Source organism: Mya arenaria, chromosome 11 (genome assembly GCF_026914265.1).
Source record: "Mya arenaria isolate MELC-2E11 chromosome 11, ASM2691426v1".
Lineage (NCBI taxonomy): Eukaryota > Metazoa > Mollusca > Bivalvia > Myida > Myidae > Mya > Mya arenaria.
Genome location: NC_069132.1, coordinates 69,243,217 through 69,270,672, shown reverse-complemented (window position 1 = coordinate 69,270,672; position 27,456 = coordinate 69,243,217). Strand labels below are relative to the sequence as shown.

General features: G+C 35.5%; 1 protein-coding gene across 1 annotated transcript; it reads right to left on the bottom strand.

The window, feature by feature from the left end:
• Window positions 1–193: 193 nt before the first annotated feature.
• LOC128208249 (mitogen-activated protein kinase kinase kinase 11-like) lies at window positions 194–27,456 on the bottom strand. The gene is made up of 8 exons (XM_052911733.1): window positions 26,418–27,456; window positions 21,640–21,820; window positions 19,597–19,745; window positions 18,405–18,580; window positions 15,612–15,861; window positions 13,722–13,847; window positions 13,065–13,244; window positions 194–10,490 (listed from the first exon to the last, which is right to left on the bottom strand). The coding sequence occupies exons 1-8, from the start codon at window positions 27,118–27,120 to the stop codon at window positions 9,313–9,315; spliced, it is 2,943 nt and encodes a 980-aa protein (XP_052767693.1). The 5' UTR covers window positions 27,121–27,456; the 3' UTR covers window positions 194–9,312.

Here is a 27,456-nt window from a genome sequence, read left to right as displayed (position 1 = left end):
GTGTCGTAAGCAATGTGATACTTCAGTAAGCAAGATTCAATGTGTTGTACACAACGATACCAATTTAATGTAAGTTTTTGACGATTTTCTATTTTTCTTGCAACTGTATCATCTGGTGTCTAGTCCCTTTAATGAATCTTTGTGATGCAAGATGTCAGACAACTGGTACAAGGATAAAAACAACCCAAAACACTCACATATTCATGACTTTAATTTGGTCTGCCTTAAGAAACTTTGTTCACAGAGATGCTTGACAAAGATGATACAAAATGGATACAGAGTTGCATTAGTAAGCCATTAACAAAATAAATCCTTATATAATAGAAACTATCTGTTAGTAAGTGTTACCCATCATTGAGATAAATCACTATATTTTATTACGGTATCATTAATATCATATCAAAAAGGTCATTTTCAAGATTTCATTAAAGATATACAAAAAAATGATAAATGTAAAACTAGAATGCCATAAATCCACGGATGATAACTGGCTGATAATCCCAATCTTTAAAATTCCTGAAAATTTAGTTCGAGTATAAGGGATTTATGCACAAAACAGGGATAAGGGGCTACGACCCCTATTGAAATCACACAGGGCAGAAACAAATTATTTTTTTCCAGCCTAAAGTTACAGTATACTCTTTATATCGACTGTATAGGCTAAAAAAAAAAAAAAAATAATCTGCCCCAAGTGGTTGAAATTGTGTTCAAAGCCATTTATATCCAATTCAAGGGACTTATTACTATTTCAATGAAAAAATCAAGCAAAAAAGACTATGTAAACTAAGCCTGGTATTATATCTTTTTTGCACCCAGAGTCTGTATGCACTAAAGTCTTGTGTCGGAGTTTCAGAGTGAGGCTCAGATAACTGATTATTCTTAAATGTTTCAAAATATCTATAATAGAACTAATTTTGACAAAAGATGTGTGTCTGATTGTAGAAAGATGTGTGTCTGATTGTAGAAAGATGTGTGTCTGATTGTAGAAAGATGTGTGTCTGATTGTAGAACAGATTATTTGTAACACATACATCCTGTTTTACCATCCTTGCGCCTATAATACCATTTTTACAACAATATTAAATTTTGCCTTTCTGAGCCTGAGTCTCATTCTCGGACCCAGGACATTAGTAAATACGGCCCGGAATCTGAAATCATGAGGTCAGGATTAGCCCTGCATCTTCCCTGTAAACTTAAAAAATGCAAAAAATGTTTTTCAAACAAATAAAAAAATTCCTAAATTAGTCGTAAATAAAACAGCGTAGAAATAAGATATGTTTTTTACAATACCATTTTCTTTCAAAACGTGCTTACAAAAGGCTCCATTTTAATTACCACTTTTTGATGGGTCATAAACTAAAAGTAAACATTTTGGCAAAATTTACAAAAGGCATCAAGTTGAAAGTCTTTGGACACATGAACAAAATATACACTTAATCTATAAAAACAATATAACAAACAAATATAAAAAAAATCCTCCTCCAGTCCTTTTGCTTCAAAGTATGTTTGGATTTTTTCACCAATCATATTCATAAATGCATGTGAATAATGTAATCAAAATCTGATTATTGGTACCGTAAAATAGTTTGTCTTCTATAAACCAAAATATTTTTCTTTATGTTTTGCATTTTAGGCATATCACAGGCTTTTGACATAACATTTTTTATTAATGGATATTTGTTGCTCCATATTTTTAGCGTTTATGCTCATATCTCGACCAATGAAATTGCCAGATGGATTGTGATTTAATCATTTAAAATGCTTCCAACAAAAAATGATTGGCAAGTTTCAACAAAGTCATTAATTAGTTTTATTAAAATGATTATTCAGTAGTTTGTGCATGCCTGACTAGTAAAGAACAATTTCGCGCCATCACTATGTCACTGTTTGTTTTTGCTGCCCTCGGCTAATGCCGTTTTAATGGTTTAGAAATGCAAAAAACTGCAAAAAGCAATAACCATTACTAAGGTTTTAAAGTACAAAGACAGCACTTAAAGTTGACTTATAAGGCATCAAAAGTATTTTATAATCTCTGTCAAAATTAGAGGTCAAAATATAAGGTTTTGTAAAATATCAGCTTGACGAAGCTAGATTACAAATTGGAACAACATCAGAAGATTCTTTGGAGCATTTTTAACTCATAACAAAAGGTTGTGGCTCCAATGTTCCTATGATATTGTGCTGGAAAAGATCAAAAGTAATTTTCAAGAAAAATAGACCAAAGATCTTGGTACCAAAGTATTTTTTTGGTTTTCTGAACATTTTGGTTGGCATGCCACGTGCAGCTAACTTTCTTAGTGTTGAGCATAAACTATTCTAACCAGCCAACACTGCACAAGCTTCTAAATATCCCACTTAATATAACAAAATAATGACTAAATAGCCATTGAGCTGCTTTAATCCGTATTTCGAAAGTCGGTTTCGTCGAAACTCTTCTAAATGATTGAATGTGAATATGTCCAGCGATCAAATTGGCAAAGGCATGAGGCTGAACTCTAAAGTGTTGCCAAAAATCAATAAAACAGAGCATCCAAAAAAAAAACAGGGCTGATAAAATTTTGAAATCTCGATCGGTCCAGGCCCGTCCACCTCAAACGAAACAATTTTTCCAGAAGTTTTCTCGGTGTTACCAAAACAAGATATTGTGAAAATAGCAAATATTGACCTCGATTGGTAATAAACATTCATTCATCATTTGAAACGAAAGGACAGTAAGAGATATATGAATGTATGAAAAAGACAATATTTGTGTAGGGTATACATAACAAAGCAGCAACATAACAAAATCTACACTTAAAAGCTAGATATATCACTTTATCCGATACCAACAACAATATGTTTTAACACAGAACAATCTACAAATAGAATTACATACAAAAGGGCTGCTTTAAGGAAGTAGATGATTAGATTGGCATTTTAATGGGACTTGTTCATGTTTTAATGGCTCAGACATTGAAAATAACGAAGTTTGTGTAAAATGTGAAGCACATGCTTGCAAAAGAAAATCACATTATCATGAGTTCAAATTAGAGCTCTCTTTTTATTATTTAATTTAGTTTAAGTTAAAACTTGTAAATGAAGCACGGTCTTATATCCTTTGTGTACCCAAAACGTATTTAAACTTGTGCATATTTTCTAATCTCAAAACCGGGGCAATTTACCAGGGGAAGCCAGCGCTATATACCACGTTTTTTTTTCTTCTCAAAACACAAGAGTGGTTAAAGCATTATAAAATATGAAATATATTTCTGTTCTTAAAAGCAGTCAGTTTCATCATAGAAAACAGGGCATAATTTTGTTTTTGAACGGGATAAATCTGTAACGTGAAAACAACATTTTCTATGGTTTTATAATTCATTTGACAGAGCACAATTTCTTTAGTATATTTTTGGATGTTTTTTTTTAGATCTTTTTTATTTTGGATCCAAGTATCATTGTAAAATGTATAAAAATGAAAGTTATGCAATTTTACGCTTCGAGATTACAACAAGCAATTAAGATTCTAATTTGATAACATTGCAGCCAAGATTGCCCTAGTTTTAAGGACAGAAAAAATGCTGACCTTGTTTTACGTTTAAGGCATTCACTGTAAAGATAAAGCCATTGAGTCAAATGGATATAATCATAATAATTCTGTCTGGTACATGGTCTAAATTTATAGGGAAAATTTCTTCCTTCTAATGATAATTTAGAACTATCCTCAAGTATTATTAAAATTGACTGATTAGTGAAACAGATATCAGATAAAGTGCATGTATATATAAACAACATCTATAATTAGAATACTCTGTTACATACAACTCAGAAATAACATCGAAAAGCATATATAATCTAAATATAGCAGATGCCTAGTGGTGCTATGTACATGTAGAGATATAAATAGATTTCCAACAAACAAACAGATATATACTTTGATATGACTGAAAAAATGATATCAAGTACGGAGAACAAATAACTTAAATCAGACTTAATATTATTTACAAAATCCAGCTAAGCACTTCAATGCCTATAAACACAGTTAATTTATTAAAATAGCTGTTATACTACAAGCAGTTATAATTAATTTTAGTATTAAAAATCCAAACCTCCAAAGTTTAATGATGGACCAACAGGATGTTTTTTGCTTTTATCTTTTTTGTGAGGAAAATTATTCATTAATTTGAACTAGACTGTTGTTGATTCCTAGCAATAAAATAGTATTTTGTATAAAATTATCGTTTTGATGTAAAATCTCTCCCAGCAAAGAATCCGACAAATCGAGATTTCAAGAGCTTAAAATCAGTAAAAAAAAAAAAATCTCTTTTTTTTTCCGGCTTGAGTTACATAATATTGGAAAACTCCTTCTTGTCTTAAACAAAGATACTGTAGAAATAAAATTTATGCAGAAATGAAGAAAAATACTATTGCATCTTTGACTTTGGGACTGTGCACAAAGCATATCATAGCTTGAGACAAGATGACACGTACGATACGGACACAGAAACAACGACAGCTCACAACATTACTGGAAGACGGAGCAAACTTTTGTGTCCAGATATATATTACTCTTCCAATGAATACAAAGTACATAATAACTGACCTTTGAACATAAGCGAGGTTGCGAAACACTACTTGTATGGGTATGTGTGGACTACTTTTTTATGCACTACGTCATCCAGGTATGTGTACATTGTACACTTAGAGAATGACACATACAATAGCAATAGAAAAGTCATCTATGCCAGTATCAGCGAGCCTATAAATACGAATTTAAAGAGAATTTTTCACATACAAGTTTGAAACTCAATAGCAACTTGTCCAAGAATGTTTGGTTACACGTTCAAGTACACACAATGTTTCGCAACCTCTTTCTTAGGCGTAGAAAAAATTTGTTCGTTTCCGGTTTCCCGACCTTTCCTATTTTTTTTGCCCCGATCCTAGACATTATTATTGCCTAGACAAAATATATTTGTTCATTAGTCTGATTTTAATCTTTTAACAGTTTGAATTGTTTTGGCTTTGAACAATAATGGCCAGTGTATCAATGTTCTAAAACATTCAACCTGTATTTTTTTGGTAACAGAAAAATATCAATAAACAAGAGGCCCAAAAGGGCCTATGCTCTACTGGCATGGCTTTGTGGTCATGTCAATCCAGAGCATGTATGTATGGGTAAAAGGCAACAGACATATAGTTAATGTTTTGTGTTTGGGTTACCTGAATGCGTAGCACGCTCAACATCTGAGCCCAGAAAGTATTGCAAGCAGATTAGTTGCATGAACTATTTTAACATGTGCAAAGTAAAAGTCATCCAACAAAAAAAAAATGCTTTCAAAACTGTACTCATAGTTAAAATTTCTGTAGTTTTAAAAGTTAAAAAAAGTTGGTCAAAAGGTCAAAGTCAAGGGCATCCTAGGACAACATTGATCAATTTGAACAAACATTCACAATCAATTGTGCTGAGATGGATGCAAGAACACACAAAAAGATTTTCAAACCTTTCCAGATTTATGTTTACCAAACCTGTGAACCCTGGGTGTGGCCAGTAATGACACCAGGTGCATAACTTAAACATTCACAACCAATTTTGTTAAGATGAATGCGCAAACTACAGAACTTATAGCTAAAAAATGGCCTTTGGGCTTTCAACAAGAACAAGGCAGAGTAATTCACAAAATCAACTGCAGAAGCAAAAAGCAAATTGTCTCTCAAAATCCTAGACTTGCAAATTGTCTCCCTTAACTCTAGACTTGAATTTACATGTACATGTACACTTGGCTAAAAATAGAATTCACTCATGCAGACCTGGCTAAAAATAGAAAGCATTTCTTTAAAACTTTCATGGCCCATAATTCACAAGCAATTGTTTACAGATGCACGGACGAACGACCGCACGGACGCACGGATGCACATACTATGTACACATGACCATCGCATAAGCTCTTCTGGCCTTTGGCCAGTAGAGCTAAAAATCGGCTAATAAAGAAATTTAAAAAAAAAATTTTTTTTTAGACCTGCCTACCCTATTTTGGGGGGATATGAAACAGGAAACAAACTGAATCTTTTTCTTGGCCTGAGCAAAATACTTGATAAAGATACATGCCACACATTGGTGTAAAAAATAGATCGTTAGTGTCTATAACTGGTAAAAACTGTTTGGTTGAATTTACATATATAACATGAACACTTTCAGCAAGAAGACTGTAAGGTACTGGCCTGATTGTTCAGAACTTTGTTAAATTTAACAACATTGTATTGTTTGTAACTTTCAAATCTGCAAGTTTAATGATCTGTTATATTTTTAACAAAATTTGAGAGAACTTTTTAAGCTGTATGTCTTGTTTATATTCAAATATGCAAGCACATTATCAAATATTTCACCATTAAAACATAAAAACAATATCCTTAATCATGTGGTTAACTTTGACGAAGGTCTATACAATAGGCCCATGACATAAATTCCATATTTCTGAGTTTAAATCCTATGTAATGCATACCTATGTAACGACATTAGAAAAAATAATTCCTGTGTGGGTCAACATATTATAGAGAACTATACAAGATAAATCAAAGTAATTGGATTAAAACAGCATATTGTAGATTTGATTTAGAGATTATTTTTAAACATATTCTAAAATTGCTAAAATCGTCTGATTATGAACCACAATACTCCACAAACAATGAAAATGTCACTTATCCCTCCACAGGACTATTTTCGCTGACAACGTCACATATTCATAAGACCACTTTATTGTATTCTGTTTTGTCATCAAACACATTTGGCACATTGATAACACATGCATGCTTAACCTCTGACTTCACATGGCCATAAAACATAAATTTTGTTTCACCTAAAACGTTTGTCGAGCAACTTCACATGGCCATAATAAACAAAAGTGGTGTTTAACCCAAAATGATGGTTAACGATTTATCAGACAAATTTCACATGGCCACAAAAAACAATGAGGTTCAACCTAAAATGGCTGTTAAAGATTTATTTGACCAAGTTCACATGGCCATATAAACCTAAGTGATATTTAACCCAAAATGTTTGGCTTTATAATTTATTGCAGCTCTACTTCTGATAAAGTGATAGAAATAAGCACAAGCCTGAAAGCCCAAATCAATTCAAAGATTGTTAAAAACTGTTGTTGCTGGTTTTTTTATTTATTCTGGCTTATTCAAGAACAACTGGGCCATGATGGCCCTAATATCTGTCACCTGAATGAAAGATTTAAACCTCTGGTTTTGAGAGTGAATGAGTTTATTGGTTCATGATAATAAAACTTGGGATTAAACTATGATCAAGTATTGTCAAATGTTGTAGTGGTCAAAGCACAACATTGATATTTGTTTTCAAAACTGAACACATGGTCCAAATTATTTGTTTTGCCATTGATTTTATTATTTTTAGCAATTTTGAAGGGCACCATCCAAAAAACATTCCAGTAAAGTTTCATCAAAATTGTCCATGAGGTTTAGGAGGAAATGTCGTATGAAGCAATTTTTGTCGGACGCCAGATGCTTGACGCCTGACGGACACCGGACAGTGGACAATGGGAAATGCTCAACCTGAGCACTAGGCGCTCAGGTGAGCTAAAAATTCAATTATAACTATGAACATATAGAATCAGGTTTGTAAATGATATCTCAATTTTGATGACAGCTGATATCGTAAAACTGCACAAAAAAAAAAACACCTAATGAACATAATCAAATCATTTTAGCTATAGCCGGCAATTCTCAGTTGAATGTCAAGGAATTCATTTTATACAAAGATGTCAAAATGAACAAATTTCAATCCTTACTGGCACATACATGATTTTTTACCTGAAGACATATCATAATTGCCTTTAAAAATGAGGTAATAGCTTCTCTGTTGCAATTATATAAGGCATAATACTCTTAGGGTTTTAGCCAGGCTTTAAAAAGGACAGGGTGCTGCGGTTAACTTGAGTGTCGCAGAGTAGAGCCAAACAAAAGTCTGTTGGTTTTTTTGTTGAAATAAGTAGCATTACTGGAAAATTATTCAAAAAGTCAAAGTTCTTGGTCTTGCTATACAAGTGCATATTGTCCCTGGCAACATGTGTACCAAGTTGCATTTTATTTTGCAAGTCAAATCCAAAGTTTTTGCAAATTTTTGGTTAATAAAAGAGGCCTAATTCAACAATTAATTAAGCCTTGCTATTCATGTGTGTATTGTCACTCGCAACATGTGTACCAAGTTTCATTTGAACTTCTTGAACTGTTTTTGAGATATTGTCCAGGTTGAAGTGTTGACACTTCTCCGCCGACGACAAGGCTATCACAGTATCTCAGTAGTTTTTCCCCTTGTAGCGCACTCAAATATCATAACTTTGGCAGAAAATATCGGAAAATGGGTTTAAATTTAAAAATTATTTTAGGTTTTTAACAGCCAAATATCATGTAAAGTTTGCATGTATTTATAATCGTACAATAACTTTTCTTAACAAAACAGATATATTATTTGATTACCATAAGCAGCACCTTGCCTAGCCAAAACCCTAGAATATTTTATAGCTGCAAAGTCATAATCTCTCAAATTCTTCATCACATCACAGCTCACACAAAGTCAGAAGATAAGCTTGGGAAAAAAATACAACAAGAGAGCCACAGAGGGAATGCTAATGCTCGCCTGTTCTTGTAGTTCTTATAGTCAAACAAGGGGAATAACTTAAAAACTATTTAACCCAGAGTTATGGATCTTGGTATGCATGAGAGTTTTGACTCTAGCAACGTATGCACCAAGTTATATTCAAATACTTTTAACAGTTTTTGAGTTACGCCAAAGGTTAAAGTTTTTGCACGACGATAACGAAATAGACCTCATGGCTATGACAATACCTCGACATTTATTCAGACGAGTTAACAATTTGTGATATTGGTTCAGATGGAAATTGTACATCATGAGTGCATGGCGGAATGTTTCACATGTAAAAATCAATGGTTGGAAAAACATACACTTTTAAAATGTTTATATCATGTAACAAAAATAGTTAATAAAAACATTATAAGGATTTGTTAATACATTGTATACTAAAACCCCAACCTAAGAATAATATAAAAATGTTATATAATCATGTATGTCTCACAAAGAAAGGTACTAAGCTGTCACAGAAATAATTGTATCAAACAAATTTTCATTTTTGTTAAGATAAACAGCTTTGTAAAATTATGTGAAAGAAAATCTGTTTACACTAGAAAAATCTTTTTTAGAACAGCGATAAAACATAATTAGAAAATGTATCATATAACATCTTCAACTGAAAGAACATAAATAAATGTGTAGAAATAACTGTCATAAAAGGAGTATCACAATCTCTCGTTGAACTCATGTTGTGAAGAGTCATTGGGTTGGTTTTGTAACACAAGAAGGGGTTGGGTAGGGTCCAAGGTTTGCCCCTCCATGTCAATATCAAGCAGGGTCTTTTGGTGTAGAATGTGCGGTGGGGTGTTGCCCGGTGACATGCCAGACCGCGTTGACCAATACGGTGTGCGATCGGCCGATTCAGACGGCGTCACCCACATTGCCCGTGGCGAATCCTGTGACGATTCCCTCGAAGACGAGTGTGAGGAAGTGGATTTTAATATTCCTGGTTTGGCATTGGCAAGGTCTAATGTTTTTGGTCGTTCGGCTGATTTAGGCCCACCATTTTGTTTTGATCTCCTAGGTGGTGCTACTGGCGTTTCGTGAAAAGGGCTTGCATTTGATGAGGTATCAGACGGAGATTTATATCTATCTTCTCGAGAGCCTAAGTTACCTAAATTGCTAACATTAAACTCATCTTCAAAAGTCACTGAATGTCGATTAGATCTGACCGTTGTCCGAGATGTGTCTGAGCTGTAACTGCTCTCAGAAGTTTGGCGTTTGAGAGCTTGGTGCGTTGAGAGCAGACCGTCCTGAGACAAGTTTGTGATTGTACCATCATCGCTCTCACCCAATGACAGTCGATGGGAAGGAGAAGCACGTGGCAATAGAGTTGCGGTAGACTGTGACGTAGAGGCTGAGTCACTGGCATCACCCCCAGAAGAAGCCGAGGATGTATTCAAAATGGAACTATCCATGAATTGCACAGGAATATCCTGGATACTTGGTCTATATTTTGTCTGGTAACCATGGAAAGTATTATGCCCTGAGCCTGTCACAGAATAACAGCTTCTATAATCTATATCTGGCTCTATAAATAAATCTCGCACAGCAGAATTGTATGCGTCTCTGCGATTGAGAATAAAAGAGTCCGACTTTGGTGACGTTGGGTCAATAGCACCTTGCACATTTGGATGAATCCCAGAGGTGTTAGAGAGGCGAATGTCGTAGCCTACTGCCACGCCCGCCAGTATACTGGCCATGTTACACAGACTGGAGCCCACACGCCCTATTGAGAGTGAGCGTCGCAGGTTACCCGTATCTGCTGGCAGGGTTTTACTCTGGCCGAGAGCAGGACGCCGACCCTCAGCCAGGTCCATTGGCCATGATTCGTCTTCATCCCCTGTAACACAAAAGTCTGCTGTTGATTATAGTAGCTATGAACTATTTTTCTATAACCATTAGTTCTGCAACCCTTCCTTCCTATTTCCAATGTTTATTCCTGAAAAAGCATTAACTATCATGTCAACCAAAGACCTAAAACTAAAAATGATTCCAATAGCTTTAACCACTGTCTAGTTTTACTACGCCTGATTAGTGTAAACATAAAAAATATTACACTTTATAAATGGGGTTTTCAGTTTAATAATAGGTACTAGGCCACCATTTCCACAGAAGTGCAAAAATTAGTACCTGTATCTGTTCAAATATGTAGAATAACCACTTCTGGCATATATCTAAGAGGATAAATATTGCTAATATGTACACAAATTTTATGCTTTTATTTCCAGTGATTTTTCTTCGAAATATTTTAACTGCCTGTGCCTTGCAGAATGGGAAAAAAATTGAGATTGGGAAAGATACAAAATCAAAACAAACAAGAGCGGTCACAGACAGCTATATCCCCCCCCCCTCATGGGGACATTTTTTGTAACGAAAGCCAACCAATGGTAAGGGTAGTTTCTCAGGAACATAAGAAATGCGTAAAATTAAGAAAGGGCAATAACTCTTTCAAAAAAGGTCAAATTGCAAAAGCCTGACAATATGCACTGTGTCGCTATATAGTCATAAACGTAAGAGGAGTTGCGAAGAAAGGGCAATAACTCTTTCAAAAATGGTCAAATCAGGAAAGCCCGACAATATGCGCTGCTTCACTTTATGATCATCAATCTGTGAAAGTTTGGTAGAAATCACATGAAAGACGTAAGAGGAGTTGCGAAGAAACCAATTTTAAATGTAAAATAAGCAAAGGGCAATAACTCTTTCAAAAATGGTCAAATCGGGAAAGCATGACAATATGCGCTGCTTCACTTTATGATCATCAATCTGTAAAAGTTTGGTAGAAATCGCATGAAAGACGTAAGAGGAGTTGCGAAGAAACCAATTTTAAATGTAAAATAAGCAAAGGGCAATTACTCTTTCAAAAATGTTCAAATCAGGAAAGCCCGAAAATATGCGCTGCTTCACTTTATGATCATCAATCTGTAAGAGGTTTGGTAGAAATCGCATGAAAAACGTAAAAGGAGTTGCGAAGAAACCAATTTTAAACGAAAACTTAACAAAGGGCTATAACTCTTTCAAAAATGTACAAATCGCAAAAGCCCGACAATGTGGGCTGCTTCACTTTATGATCATCAATCTGTGAAAGTTTGGTAGAAATCGCATGAGAAATGTAAGAGGAGATGCAAAGAAATGAATGTGGGATGGACGGACGCACGCACGCACACACACGCACAGAATTGCGCCTACCATTACTATATCCCCTCGCCTTTTCAAGGCGGGGGATAATTAGCAAATATAATGGCAAATATACATGTTTTCACCTTTTTATGAATACATTATGCTGTGAAAGAGTTAGTCTTTAAAGAGTTTATTAATTTTTCAAGAAATTCATTGCTTTTTTATTCGTCAACATAATCTGCATTTATCAAATTGGGGAAAAATATAAATGGACATTTTTTCGCAAAGGGAAACAGCCTTTAGAAGGCAGTAAATTGCACCAAATAAAATTACTGATTTTGATCAATGAAGTCAAGTGAGTCAAACCTTTTTGTCCCTTTAAACAGTTAGGCAAGAACAAAAGAAAAGAAACCGTACCTACCCACACCTAACCATTTGGGTGGGTAAAGCCAAACAAACTGTTTACTAAATGGTGCCTTATTATTTAAGATGCGATCTTACTCCCAAATAAGGTGTACCACAATTGATACAATTGTTTTAATCTACTGAAAAGGATGAATAGATATCGAAAACAATGGTTCTTATGAAGGATACCATGTTTACCGGTAGTTTGAAAGAGAGGTGCAGAAAACAAGGTATTTTTACCATAAGACGATAGTTTTGATCACTGTAAATCTTTTTTGGACCTAACAGTCATTTATTTTTGTGCATTTTCAAGTATTAAATACACAGTTACAATCTTGTTATAAGTAATTGAAAATTTCCATAAATGCATTCTTAAGTAAGTAGTTAAAGGTTTATCACTCAAAATGTATGTTATTTTGTTATACATGTGTATGTATTGATTTTAAATACGAGCAGGGCTTCCATTAAGAATTTGAAACATGAAGTATGAACTTCCTGTCCATCAATATTGGAAGTTTTTCACTGAAATTTGGAAGTTTAAGTCTCCTGAATACAATATTTTTTTCCACTATTTTCCAAGTATTAAAAGTTTAAAAACGTTGCAACTATAACTTCACAGATTTACATAATTATAATTCATTTTACTTCAAGACTAATTGAAATTGTGACCATATAAGTAATATAGACACCAGGTTTTGATATTTTGAACTTCCAAGCTTTTAACTTTGTAAGTTTTCTTCAAAATTATGTAATTATGTAATTATGTAAGTTTTTGTATTTCCAAGGAATAAATTTTGGAAGTTTCAGCCCATTTCTAGGGAGTACTATACATCCAAACTTCCTTTAATGGAAGCCCCTATACGAGCATCAATTTAACCAAGCCTGAACATACACATCTCCTGGAGTGCACTGAAGTTGGAATGTGGTCCGCCCAGGTGTTTGAGGTTCTTCTCCAAGCTGGGGGCGCTCTTCGACCACCGCCCGTCTGACATGATCACAGATGTACGCTGACGTCGGTCCTTCTGTACGGAGCTCGGACCCCACGTCTTTCCCTTTATCCCATCAGCAGGATCTATTGAATAAATTTACGCTATAAATATTTGACAACGAAAATATGCTTGATGAACACATTGCTTCAACTTGCGCATTTAGTTGGGCTTTTTCCTTTTTTCTGGAACGCAGTAATAGTTATATAAACAATGGATTGGACACTTCCTTCTATGTCTAAGATTTCATCTAACTTAACATGGTTCGGAACTGGAGCAATGTTCACACCTAAGCTTAGAAAACATAGCTTTCACAGAAACATGACAACTGTCCCCAATTTGGCCTTGTCTGAGTGATAACCAACTGACCTCTATATTTGACCTGAGCTTTGAAGCAAGAGCATATAAGCTATACGTGACAAACCTTCATATACTGCCATACATGTCAGTCAAGTTTGATAGATGGATTGACAGTGCCACTCCTATGAACTGCCCTTTGGAAAATGTTATTTTTTGTTCAACATTTAGGCAATATACTATTATATCACAAACAGGACACTTACAAGCTATGGCTCGCAGCCTGGGTGGGTGGTTTGGGGACTGGGGTGCCGGACTCTCGGGGCTGGAGATACGGTCCCGGTATGGTGACGTCTGTACCTCCTTCTGCACCGTGATGTTGTGACGAAAGTCTGTAATACACATAAATGTTTCAAAATAAGGTACTTGCATTGATTTAGAAACATTGCTGCAAGAAAAATGTTTCATGGAAATAGTTTGAAATACTAGCATTAACAGCAATATTTGTAAAAAATATGATGACATCATTTCCTGTTCATGACATCATTTCCTGTATTACATAGAACCTGATGAAGGTCAAGATGGCCGAATCATTGTTAAAATAAATGTTTTAATAATGAAGTTGGACTTCAGTTATTATAAATTATGATTAATATATAATAAGCTGTAATTTATGGCATATAAATTCTACCATAACATACCATTTTCAATGGATAACTTTTGAATTGATTATTTTCTATTTAGGCATATTTTGCCAAGGTGCTGATTTTTTTAAAAAGATGTGCATTTGTTTGAGTAAATATGCTAAAATTCAACCATTCTAAATTTTAAAATTTTCTACAATAGTAAAATACCCTGACATATGTCGTCTGGTACAGAATCCCAGTCCCTCAAAATGAGAAAGTTATGTCTTCCTACCAACCCTATCTTCTTTTGGAGATGTCAGCAGAAACAAAGAGTATAAATTTTCTACAATAGTAATATACACTGATATAGGTTGCTTCGGTACAGAATCCCAGTTTTCCCCAAAAAAATATTCCTACCTACCGTTTTTTCTCGACTTTAGACGATTCGCTTATAAGACGACCCCCCAACTTTGCTCATGAAATCTGGTGCTTTTTGTTTCGACTTGCTTATAAGACGGGGTCAATTTTTCAGCAAATCTAAAATGCTTGAATTCCTCCGAATGTGTAAAAATGTTCAAGCTCAACGGACAATTATCGACTTTCGCGGTAACTGTTTTTGTTTTACTCAAAGGAAATGGCGGTCAACTGTGAGCTCTCTATTTGGAGGTAGGTTAAAAATTTGTACATGGCTACGCGTTTAAGTTTGCAGAACAGGTTGTTACTTATCGGAATTGTAACAATTAATCAATAACAACTTATGTTTGTTTTTGTTTATTATTTTCAGTGAAGACACCACTGAAGTTCTTCGGCATCAATAAATATTATAAAAGAATTACGTTTATGTTTTTAATTCGTAATATCAAATAAGCCAATCAAAGGTATTGTCGTGTGTAAACTCTGCCTAAGTTTGCCTATCTACACCTTTTGGAATGGTCGACCCAATTAAAATCAAAAGATTAAACTACAAATAACACCATGAAAATAAATGGCTTCAATAACATAACTGCGAAAAGCCGAGGCAGTGCATGAATATGTGTTTGTTTAGCAATAGTGCCCCTTGATTGGCGACGAACATAAAGGATTCATATTCGCATTGTCATTTGTTTGCTTAATCAAATTGACAGTTAGGTACCTACATCATATTAAGATTCCAATTTAATAATTTGATATATCAGTCAAACTAATTATACTGACACGCGCCATGAGAAAAAATGCAGATCAAACGGTACACTGTGTGACGTCAGAGCACGCGCGGTGAAGAGATTTCATGTTGTTGTTTACTTATTCGCCCATACTTGAATCAGCAGACGATATACTGGATAGACGAATACCCTATGTAAAATTTTACTGATTTTGACTTGAATCTTTTTTTAATATTTTATCGACTCGCTTATAAGACGGGTCCCCTACTTTGGGGTTAAAAATGGGGACCCAATTTCCCCGTCTTATAGTCGAGAAAATACGGTACCTACCTACCCTATTTTTTTTGGAGATCTAAGTGGAAACAAATAATTATTTTTATGGCCTTACCAGAAGGTTCACTTATTGACTTGCTGCCAGACTTAACAAGCTTCTGAAGGCGGCTTTTCTTAAACTTTCCCCGTCGCTTGTTTGGTAGAGGTTTGTGCATGACTTGCTGTAAGATCATGATGTTGAGCTCGCGTTCCACAAGTTCGATTTCCCGCTCAGCAATCTCCTGTTCTCTTCGCTTCAGGAACTCTTCCTGGTGTTTATGTTGCAGAGCGGCCTTTGTAAGTTCTTCCTCTCTACTACGTAACTCCTATGTTGGAAAAGGGTGAAGATTAAAAAAAATACTCCCAACAATACAGTAATTGTATAGCGTTTTAGCCAAGTTTTATAAAAAGAATGGCAGCCAATTGTTCAAAACCTCCGTTAGTCATCTAGGTTATCTTTTGGCTTGTTTGCACATTTAAATGATTTGATTAGTCGATTGTTGTTACTAGATAAAAAAGGACCAATCAGTAAACACTTAGGCTAACTTTGACCAAACCAAAGATTCAGTTGTATACAATTAACTGCAGGCTGCTGCAGAAGAGGGACAGGGTGGTCAAGTAGAAAACAACACATTGTATAAGGCTGGGAGGAGCTTTGAACATTATATATGTACAAATTGGATTTTATCTGCTAAATATGTACTACAGTGTAGTTTTGATCATGAATAAAATATTCTCTTAAAGATATTTCAAATAAAACCACCTCTATTGATAAAGACCTGATTATCTACATTAAATATAACATGTAATACATGCCTACAGATTCCTCTTAAACTTGTTCAATAATGGTGAAATAAATGTAATTATTATACATGCCTTGACAGTAGCCAGAGGATAATGTATGGTTGTACATGTAAATCATTATGTTCAGGAAATTTAGTATCAGATGATTCTGAATAAGTGGAAACTAATATCTACATTCTCCAAGCTGTAATTGATTTTCTGAGGACTAAGTTTTAAAGTGTTATTAAGAAATGAATTGCGGGATTGATGTCATTATCAGGGTATGAACGCAATGTGGCTGGTCAAAGTGTGTCGAGTCTGAAAACTGTAAATATAAATCAATGAAAACCTCTTCAATCCAGCTCAATATTGGGCCAGTCATTCATGTCATCGCTGTTAACATTCAAACCTTTTACTTCTTTGGAAGTTTAATGAATAAACTTGTGATTTGTTGTATTTTTTACAACATGTGAGACAACTATTTCTGCTGTACATGTTTATATTCAGTGTGCGAAATTAACCTTTTTGACCTAGTAGCCAATGGGGCTACAGACTTTGAGATTTCTGAAGCCCAAGCCAAATTTCCATAGCCCACCAGTTAACCAAAAAAATGCATCTTGAGTACCTTATATGGTTAAAAGTACGGAACTAGAGATTGCTTTTTTGAAAAAGCGCATGTCTCCCCCATTGTGTGGTCGTAGGTGAGAAATAATCAATGATGGACATGAAATTTGTACTTTTGGACTGGAGACGAACAAACATAGGGGTCATCTACTGGTCATGACCAACCTGCATACAAAGTATGAAGTTCCTGGGTCCAAGTATGAAGTTCCTGGGTCCAAGCTTTCATAAGTTATTGAGCCAAAAGAAGTGTGACGTACGTACTGGTGACAAAGAAATTGACCTTGACCTACTGACCTCAAAATCAATAGTGGTCATCTTATAATCAAGACCAACTAGCAAACCAAGTATGAAGTTCCTGGGCCGAAGTTGTGTTTAGTAAATCAGCGGAAACTGTTATTTTACCTCAAGGTCACCTTCACCTTTGACCTACTGACCTGAAAATCAATACGGGTCATCTACTAGTCATGATCAACTGGCATACCAGGTATTAAGTTCCTGGGTGGAAGCATTCTTTAGTTATTGAGCGGAAACCATTTTTTACCTCACAGTATTGTGACCTTCATCTTTGACCTTCTGATCCCAAAATCAATAGGGGCCATCAACTAGTCATGACTAACTGGCATACCAAGTATGAAGTTCCTGGGTGTAAACGTTCTTGAGTTATTGAGCAGAAACCGGTTCTTCACCTCAAGGTCAGTGACCTTGACCTTTGACCAACTGATCGCAAAATCAACTAGACATCATGACCAACCTCACTTCAAAGTTTGGTGAACCTAGATCAAAGCATTCTCCTGATATTGCACGGAAATATTTTTTTACATTAGAGGTCACAGCGACGTTGACCTTTGACCTTGTGACCCCCCAAAATATAGGAGTTTTCTAAACCTCATGATCAACCTCCCTACCAAGTTTGGTGAACCTAGGTCAAACCATTCTCAAGATATTGAGCGGAAATGTTTTTTACATTGGGGGGTCGCCGCGACCTTGACCTTTGACCTAGTGACCCCAAAAACAATAGGGATCTTCTACACCTCATGACCAACCTCCCTACCAAGTTTGGTGAACCTAGGTCAAACCGTTCTCAAGATTTTGAGCAGAAATGTTTTTTATATTGGGGGTCGCCGCGACCTTGACCTTTGACCTAGTGACCCCAAAAACAATAGGGATCCTCTACACCTCACGACCAACCTCCCTACCAAGTTTGGTGATCCTAGGTCATGCGGTTTTCCAGTTATCGATCGGAAACGAAGTGTGACGTACGGACGGACTGACGGACAGGGCAAAAACAATATGTCTCCCCCAGAGACGGGGAGACATAATGATATGACAACTGTCTGGGAGTTGAATTGTTATTGATCCCGGCAACTGTAAGCGGGATGATTTTATCACCAGTCTAGCTACGGATTTTTTCGTAGCCCGGGTCATTTTTAACAAAGTTTTGAACAATTGGCCCTTTGAATACCTTTTCCCGACTGCGAAGCTCATCAAACATTTCCTCAATTTCTGCGCGCCAGTCTTCTTGCAGCGTGTGGAATGAGTCATGGGGCGTGGAGACAAACGCAGATGAACAGACTTCCTCCAACATCTCCATCACGCCTGTGAACGTCGGCCGGAAGTGGGGCTCTTGCTGCCAACATTCTGCCAATATCCGAGTTATATGAAATTAATTAATTGAACAAGAGTTTGAAATCCTTGACCTTTTATAGACAAATTCATTATATTATACAGTTATTGACTGATGATAAGGTTTAAATCTTATTTTATGGACCATAAGGTCTAAAATAATTATATTCTTTCCTATGCCCAAAAAAATTAGGGTAGGTAGTTTGAAATAATATTTAAATTTAGTAAAAAATTTAGTAGCAATTCTTTTTCCTCATATTTTAGATTTTTTTCTGTGACCTCAAAATATAGGTTAAAACATCAAGAGTAAGGGCCAAAAAAAGGGTGGGTGGGGAAACCAAAAAAACAACATTTTTCTTCGTGATATTCACGCACACAAAGTTGAGGAGAATATTACTGTATGTGGTCCATAAAATGGTTTATACACTTATATGATAAGTCTGAAACTATTTCATTATATGTTAAAAGTATAAGCCTTTCTAAAAACTTCATTTTACCTTACACAACAGTAATATTCCTTAAAAACAATATAATCATGACATGATGCTACATATCGTCACCTGAGTGCAAGAACTCAATATCTACTTCTATTTCTATATGCAGTTATTGCATTATTGCACTAAGGTGACGATATGTATAATCCCTATTTCCCACATTAGAGAAGATAATTGTGAAAAGTTAATCATATTCTTATGTTTTTTGTTTACAAAATGTGTTTGTATTTGTAAAAATAAACTTTTGATATTTATTCATTTATTGGGTTTTCTTTTACTTTTTCACATTTAGTATATGACAGATTTTGAACATAACTATATATATGAGTAATTTCCACAGCTCTATACATAATCGGTGCCGAAGTAAACTAACAACTTTGCAAATATATTGTAAGACATTTCAAAACAGACTGAAATGGAAACTTTGGTCGTCCGAAACATCAGATCACTCAAGGTTTTAGCTTTGTCCCCAGCACCCTCGAGCGAACACAGTTTTACTGTATTTCAATATTTTAGGCAGCATTAGTGTACATGTACCTGACATAATCTTGGCGAGGATGGGGGGACATGTAGAAGGGATAGGCAGCGTTAACTTGTTGACTGCCACCCCATACGCTACACCGAGTTGATCTATCCCCTTGTATGGTGTCTCTCCTGTCAGTAACTCCCAGAGTACCACACCGTAACTGAAACAGGAAACAAACAACAAGTTGACCACAGTGTTTAACTTAGTATTGTTTGTATATAACTGAACAAATCAAATATTGACAACAGAGATGACTACAATGTCGTTAGTTACTGGAACATGAAACAAAACAAATAATGACCACAGAGATGACCACAGTGTTGTTTGCAACAGGAACCCAAACAAAACACATAATGACCACAGAGATGACCACAATGTCGTTTATAACTGGAACATGAAACAAACCACACCTTGACCACAGTGTTGTTTATAACTGGAACATGAAACAAAGCACACCTTGACCACAGTGTTGTTTATAACTGGAACATGAAACAAAGCACACCTTGACCACAGTGTTGTTTATAACTGGAACATGAAGCAAAGTACACCTTGACCACAGTGTTGTTTATAACTGGAACATGAAGCAAACCACACCTTGACCACAGTGTTGTTTATAACTGGAACATGAAACAAACCACACCTTGACCACAGTGTTGTTTATAACTGGAACATGAAACAAACCACACCTTGACCACAGTGTTGTTTATAACTGGAACATGTAACAAAGCACACCTTGACCACAGTGTTGTTTATAACTGGAACAGGTAACAAACCACACCTTGATCACAGTGTTGTTTATAACTAGACAACAGGTAACAAACCACACCTTGACCACAGTGTTGTTCATAACTGGAACAGGTAACAAACCACAAGTTGACCACATTGTTGTTTATAACTGGAACAGGTAGCAAACCACAAGTTGACCACATGGTTGTTTGTAACTAGAACAGGTAACATACCACTAGATGACCACAGTGTTGTTTATAACTACAACAGGTAACAAACCACAGGTTGACCACAGTGTTGTTTATAACTAGAACAGGTAACAAACCACAAGTTGACCACAGTGTTGTTTGTAACTACACCAGGTAACAAACCACAAGTTGACCACAGTGTTGTTTGTAACAACACTAGGTAACAAACCACAAGTTGACCACATGGTTGTTTGTAACTAGAACAGGTAACATACCACTAGATGACCACAGTGATGTTTATAACTACAACAGGTAACAAACCACAGGTTGACCACAGTGTTGTTTATAACTAGAACAGGTAACAAACCACAAGTTGACCACAGTGTTGTTTGTAACTAGAACAGGTAGCAAACACAAGTTGACCACGGTTTTGTTGGTAACTAGAACAGATAACAAACACAAGTTGACCACAGTGTTGTTGGTAACTAGAACAGGTAGAAACACAAGTTGACCACAGTGTTGTTGGTAACTAGAACAGGTAGCAAACACAAGTTGACCACAGTGTTGTTGGTAACTAGAACAGGTAACAAACACAAGTTGACCACAGTGTTGTTTATAACTACAACAGGTAACAAACACAAGTTGACCACAGTGTTGTTTATAACTACAACAGGTAACAAACTACAATTTTAACAAAGTGTAGTTTGTAAATGAAACATTCAACAAACCACAAGTTAACCACTGGGTTGTTTGTAGTTGAAAACTGAAACACACCATACCAGTATACTGTAACATGTCAATGGATAACAGAAGCATCAAACAAACACACTCATTGTATTTGCACAGCAGTCCAACATACTACTGACTTAAATTCAGGAGTTTGTGACACAATAAAAAATTAAGGTTTAAGAAAAATGCATTATCATACAGAGAGAAGAAATACTTAAATTAAAATAAATAATTAGCACTAAAAACATAAGCTCAGATTTTTTTTTTAGAATTCCATTTATTCAAGATGCAAAACCAGGAATTTTATGATGTCCCAAGACTCAAAATCTAGGAGTCTGGGAAAAAAAGTATGAATTTCAGACTCTTTAATGTGTGGAGTCCTTCTAAGCAGCTAAAGAAATCACTGAGTACCTCCACACATCGCTGTGCTTGGAGTATGTGTTGTTCTTGATAACTTCTGGGGCCATCCAGGCATAGGTACCAGCAGCGCTCATTCGCGTAGTGCAGTACATCTCTCGAGCCAGGCCAAAATCTGTTATCATCATCGTCTTGTTGGTTAGGTCTTCGTTAACAATCTCCTCTCTCATCAGAACTGAATAACAGAAGCGATCGATTGTTTTTAATTAGTTTTATTACAAACAGGAGTTCTAACAAACAGCGGGGATCATCAGTCTTAAAAATAAGACTTTTTGATGAACAAGCTCAAATTCTTATACTATTGTTTGGCACCAAATTTGTTAACAAGCCCTGCTATATAAAATTTAGAATTTGAGCTACATTTGTAGCCCGGTAGACATTTTACCAGTGCATGGCTTGCGGGCTTGTGCTCATTTCGACCACTGGGTCTTTTTTTATTATGAGAGCTTCATGCCCAAGGCAGGGTTAATACACACAATTTTGTCCTAGACCCCTTTTGAAATTATTTCCATAATTATTTATATTCATTTTAAGGTACTTCCTAGTACATGTATATTTTATGCAAATGTCCCAGCAAAAAAACATGAAAGTCTAAATTTAAAAGTAAATCATCTCTCTTCTTCCTAGTTAAATTATCCATTAAAATCCTTAATATTCTATTTTACCATGTAATTGCTTTCACTACCATATATATCTTTATAACAGATAAGTGGCATTTATCCAGTTTTGTATATACAGTAGCTTCTCAAGTCATGACTTGTTTGTATTGATGCACATACATGTATTATATAAATGCGATTGGTTCAATTCTCATATCTGTGGAAATAAAGAAAAAATGTCATATGTATATTATTTTTCAGGGCTTCCATTAAGATTATTAATACATACAAAAGTTACATACTGGGCAGTTGAAACCTTATATTAATTCGTTTTAGCACAATTCCTTTCACTTTCTGTACAATTGAATTTATTAGGGTTTTAGTTATAGTGTTATGGAAGGCTGCTGCATGGCAGCACCCTGTCCACTTTTGGTAGCACCCTTCTGTCCTCATGGTATACCCTCCTGCCTTCAAAGAACTAAATGCTTAAAGACAATAAAAAAAATCTTCTGTTTTGATTTAAATTTAAAATATTATTACAAATTCATACAAACTTGACATAGTTTGCAGCTGAAACCTCTTTTATCTTAATTACTTGGTAAGCACAATTTCGATCATTTTTATGAAATTCATCAAGTTCAAATTCTTCACTGCCAGACATCATGTGCCCTTTTCTCCCTTAAACACCCTGTCCTCTTTTCTGCAGAACCCTGTTGTTTAGAAAACCTGGCTAAACCCTACATTAAGTTCAAGTTCTTGACAGCCCATTACAATGTTCCCTTTTCTCCCTTAGCATCTGTCATTATTCTGCAGCACCCTGACCTTTTGAAAACCTGGTTAGAACTGTATGTCTGGGCTGGTATTCGTTATACAACTTAAGTTTATCTTAAGATCATACATCATTGACTTCATTCACTTTATTGTTCTACACCAGTCAATAGTAACCACGGCTCCCCCAGGTCCGGGGGTATACCGGGGATAGCCGGGGAAATGGGGCGTGTTTTAAATTCCAGGTGGCCCCGCAGTGCCGGGTGAATGCGGTGGTTTTGTCTTCGCGCAAAATATAGCGGGGAATGGGCCTTACCTAGGCTCCCTGGGGTGCAGGGGCATTTGGCGGGGATTTGACCATCAGTTCGTCCCCGCAGGGCGGAGATTTTACCCGGGGTTGGCTGGACCGAAAGTCAAAGTCCCCGCCATTCCCCGAACCTGGGGTGGCCGTGGTTACAATTGACTGGTGCATTACATGTAAGTTATTAATAACAATTAACCAATTAGCTACAGTGGTCAAAATGAACACAAGCCCTGTACTTGTAAATTGTCTTCCTGGCTTGCTCAAATTCTGAATTTTATATAGCAGGGCTTGTTCAAAATTTTGATGCCAAGCAAAAGTTTAAGAATTTGGGCTTGTTCATCCAAAAGTCAAATTTCGATGAATGAAGCTACATCGTTCTTAAATCAAATTAAGACCAATATTGACTACCAGCCCAGATCTTGAAAAATATGCTATATTTTCATATTCAAAATTCCAGACAGATGCATTATCATGATAGAAATATGTTCTATGTTATTGCAGACTATAAATATTGATTACTGGTATTTAATAACTGTCTGTATTTATGAAACTGCAATCCGATATCTCTCTATTATAAGACAGTCAGTATGTGAAGAAAATTCATGGTAACTGTGTTCCATACCTCTGGAGTATATGAATCTAGTATTTTCTACTGAATGATCTATTTATAAAATGACTAATGGTTTTTCAATTTTGGCATTTGTATGAATTTGTAATAATATTTTAGATTTCAAGCAAAACTAAAGATTTTTTTATTATCTTAAGCAATAAATTCTATGAAGGCAGGAGGGTAAACATGCTGGTCTCCATGAGGGCAGAAGGATGCTACATGCACCAAAAAAAGGATAGGGTGCAGCACTATTCCATTACTCTATGCCCTGATAGTGAATTGTAAAGCAAAGGTTAGGAATTGTGTTTGATTGAAGTAATATTAGGTTTCAACTGCCAAATATGTTACTTTTGTATGTTTTATATACATTTTTTTTAAAAGTTTAAAAAGAAACAATTATGTGGCCACAATCCCCTTTGGGTTTACCTGAATACGAACAAAAGAAAATTAATTAAAATCAGACAAAAATAGCTACTATTACTATTTACTAATGTCATTGCGATTGTCTACACATTACCAGTGCTCCAGCTAGGCCTAAATAGCAGGGTGGGGCACCCCGCTGCCCTTTTCAAGCACCCTGCTGCCCTTTACTACACCCTGCTGTGCCCTTTTGTTTGACAGAGTCATTTTTCAGAAATATGTATGAAAATAATAAATATAAATAGTTTTGACACTAAATTAAAGAAAACAGGTAAGGTATTCATAATTAACTATTAGGATTGAAAGTAATTACAACAAATACACAATAAGAATTCAACATTGGCCCTTGCAAGTGCCTGATCAAGGCTCATCGAAAGTGCCCTTTTTAACCTAGCACCCTGCCCTTTTCAAATCCTGGCTGGAGCACTGACATTACCACAGTTTACTAATACAACTGCCCACCCACTCTTCCATAGGAATATTCTGTGCAATTTCAAAATTCTGTTTTCCTGGCAAATTCCCCTTTCACAGTACTAGATTAAACATACGCATTTGTATGTAGGAATCCCAAAATGTTTGTATATGCTTTGCCCTACATGTACATTAAATTATTTATACTTTTGATTTGGGTATTTCAAGAAAGCTTTAAAATGTATGTATTCTGAAAAGAATAATTATTTTTTTATTTTTTTTCAAGCTCAGCATCAAACTCGTTCCAAAATAGCCAAAATAATGGCAAATATACATCGTAACATGTATCGACTTTAAAATGCATACACAATACAGGGTTAGAGCTCTTGTTTGTTGTATTACAAGAAATATATTGCTTTCTTATTCATTTGAAGATACTGTAGTATCCAAATTGGAAAAATATTTTAATTTTTTGGAAAAATCGATACTTTTTCCTTCAGAAGGCAGTTAGTTTCACCAAGACATATCACTGTGTTCTCAATCGATGTAGAGACTATTTAAATCATAACATAAACAAAATATCACCGGGAAAACTTTGTAAACTGTAAACATCATGTGCAGAGTTGTCTCTCTAGCGATTGTTGGGTGCTTTTCAACAAGCCATACAACAGTACACTCAACAAGATAGACCCACTTTCCATCTAGTGCTATCTATGAGTTTATGAAATGTCGGTGCCAGCAGTGTGTATTGCAGGCCCTTAGAGGGTTATAAGTCCACAGAAGAAATACAAACGCCGCATTCCTCCGCGAAAACTTGATAAGAATCTATGCTAAGATTAATTTTGTTTGAATAATAATTTCAATCGATTATCATAACTACATGTACAGTAAATTGCTGTTATTGTTTTTCCTCTGCCCTTTTAAGCCTTTAATCAGATCTGCTGTTCTTACAAATATTAAACATCAATAGCAACGAACAGTGTCAGTTCATTTTGAAAATTTCTACTGACAACAACAGTAAAAGTCTTCGCCATTTGAACCTGGCAACTGCATTGTGCAGATTACTAAGTTAACGCTGTGCCAAGATCATACTTATTAGCCTGAGCTTAAATGTCTTAATTTTCGATGTTCGTTTAAAACAACCTTGCCACTGGCTGTAATATAGAACTGTGGCTTATTACGATATTGCAGTATGTTATATATTAGTTTGAATTTGAATTAGTACCGCTAAAATTTCTTTACAAACTATATATATATATATATATATATATACAAGCTATTAATGTCATTGTATGTTGACAGTACAATTATCACTTTTGTATTATGTCATTTGTATATGTTTATTTGTATATTGCAATAATATTGCAATAAACCATATACACACTGTTGTAATTAACCTTCTGTATATGTATATATGTTTTGCTCTCCAACCTGGAGGAATAAAAGATATCTATCTATCTACCATTATAGATGATATCTTCATAGACCAAGAAAAGCTTTAGACGTGCATTTGTGATACAAATAACCATGATGGACTGAGTTCTTAAGCATTTTGTGATACAAATAACCATGATGGACTGAGTTCTTAAGCATATATGGATTTTATATTATTTTTAGACTGGCTAAAATATATAAAGATCTGCAATGAGTCTATACATACTGTTATTTGATTTTAAATCCCTGTGAATAAGTGGAATAGGTGCCTCCTCATGCAAGTATCGCATTCCTCTTGCTATTTGTAATGCCCAGTCCACTAAAATGCTTGGATGGATTTGACGTCCATTTAAAACCCTGCTTAATGATCCACCAGCTGCATACTCCATTACAAGACACAAGTTTGGTTCTTGAAGGCATACTCCTCTTAATGAGACAATATTTGGATGGTCCAACAGCCAGAACAGTTTGGCTTCCTGACTAACATTTGTCACTGTTGCACCTGGACCATCTGGATCTTGATTTGCAATTTTCACTGCCACTACTTCACCTCTCCAAGTTGCATGAAACACTTTCCCAAATCCACCTACACCAATAACATCATTTAACTTGAGCTCTTTATAGTCAATTTCGAGAGGTATTTTGCGTATGACATCTTGTTCTTTTGTAACAAAGTTACTGGGAAAGATCCCAACTTTATCTCCCACACTGCCAGTCCACCAGCCAATATCTCCAGAGATCTTGGCATCTGTTGACAGGACTTCCACTTGCCCACCACGACGCAAGGTGAGCTCATCATCTCGTGTGGCTTCATAGTCAAAGATGGCAGTGTAGAATGGACCATCACTCTTTTTCTTTTGCAGAGACGGTCGGGCATAAACAAGGGAACTAGATGCCACTGACATGTCAATTCTTAATGCACACGGCATTTGAACAAGCTATCAAGGCCAAAGGTAGCATTCAACAATACATTCTATAACATAGTTTACAACATTATTTGTCGCAAAGTAAGTAACACTTTGGAAATTGTTGAAATATTCATCGATTCTGAAATTGTTCTTGACAGGTCTGTTAAAATTGGACTTTTTAAATGAAATACTGGCGCCATTTGGCACGAACTTAGTACTAAACAAAAATTTCCTTCGTATATGCTTATTTTACGGTATTGTTACACGAGACTCTTATTAAATAAACAAGGAAAGAAGGCTAGGATTTCCATCTTTCTTCCTTTTGTTCGTCTCACAAGAATTTTGGCCGCCATGTTT

Bases quoted from the DNA above. Each gene is read 5' to 3' on its own strand.
- LOC128208249 (XM_052911733.1), bottom strand. From the start codon at position 27,120: ATGCCGTGTGCATTAAGAATTGACATGTCAGTGGCATCTAGTTCCCTT. The intron at 21,821-26,417 runs GTATGTATAGAC...TCTGTTATTCAG, and splicing joins GGATTTAAAATCAAATAACA to TTCTGATGAGAGAGGAGATT. The intron at 13,848-15,611 runs GTAAGGCCATAA...TGTGTATTACAG, and splicing joins GTCAATAAGTGAACCTTCTG to ACTTTCGTCACAACATCACG.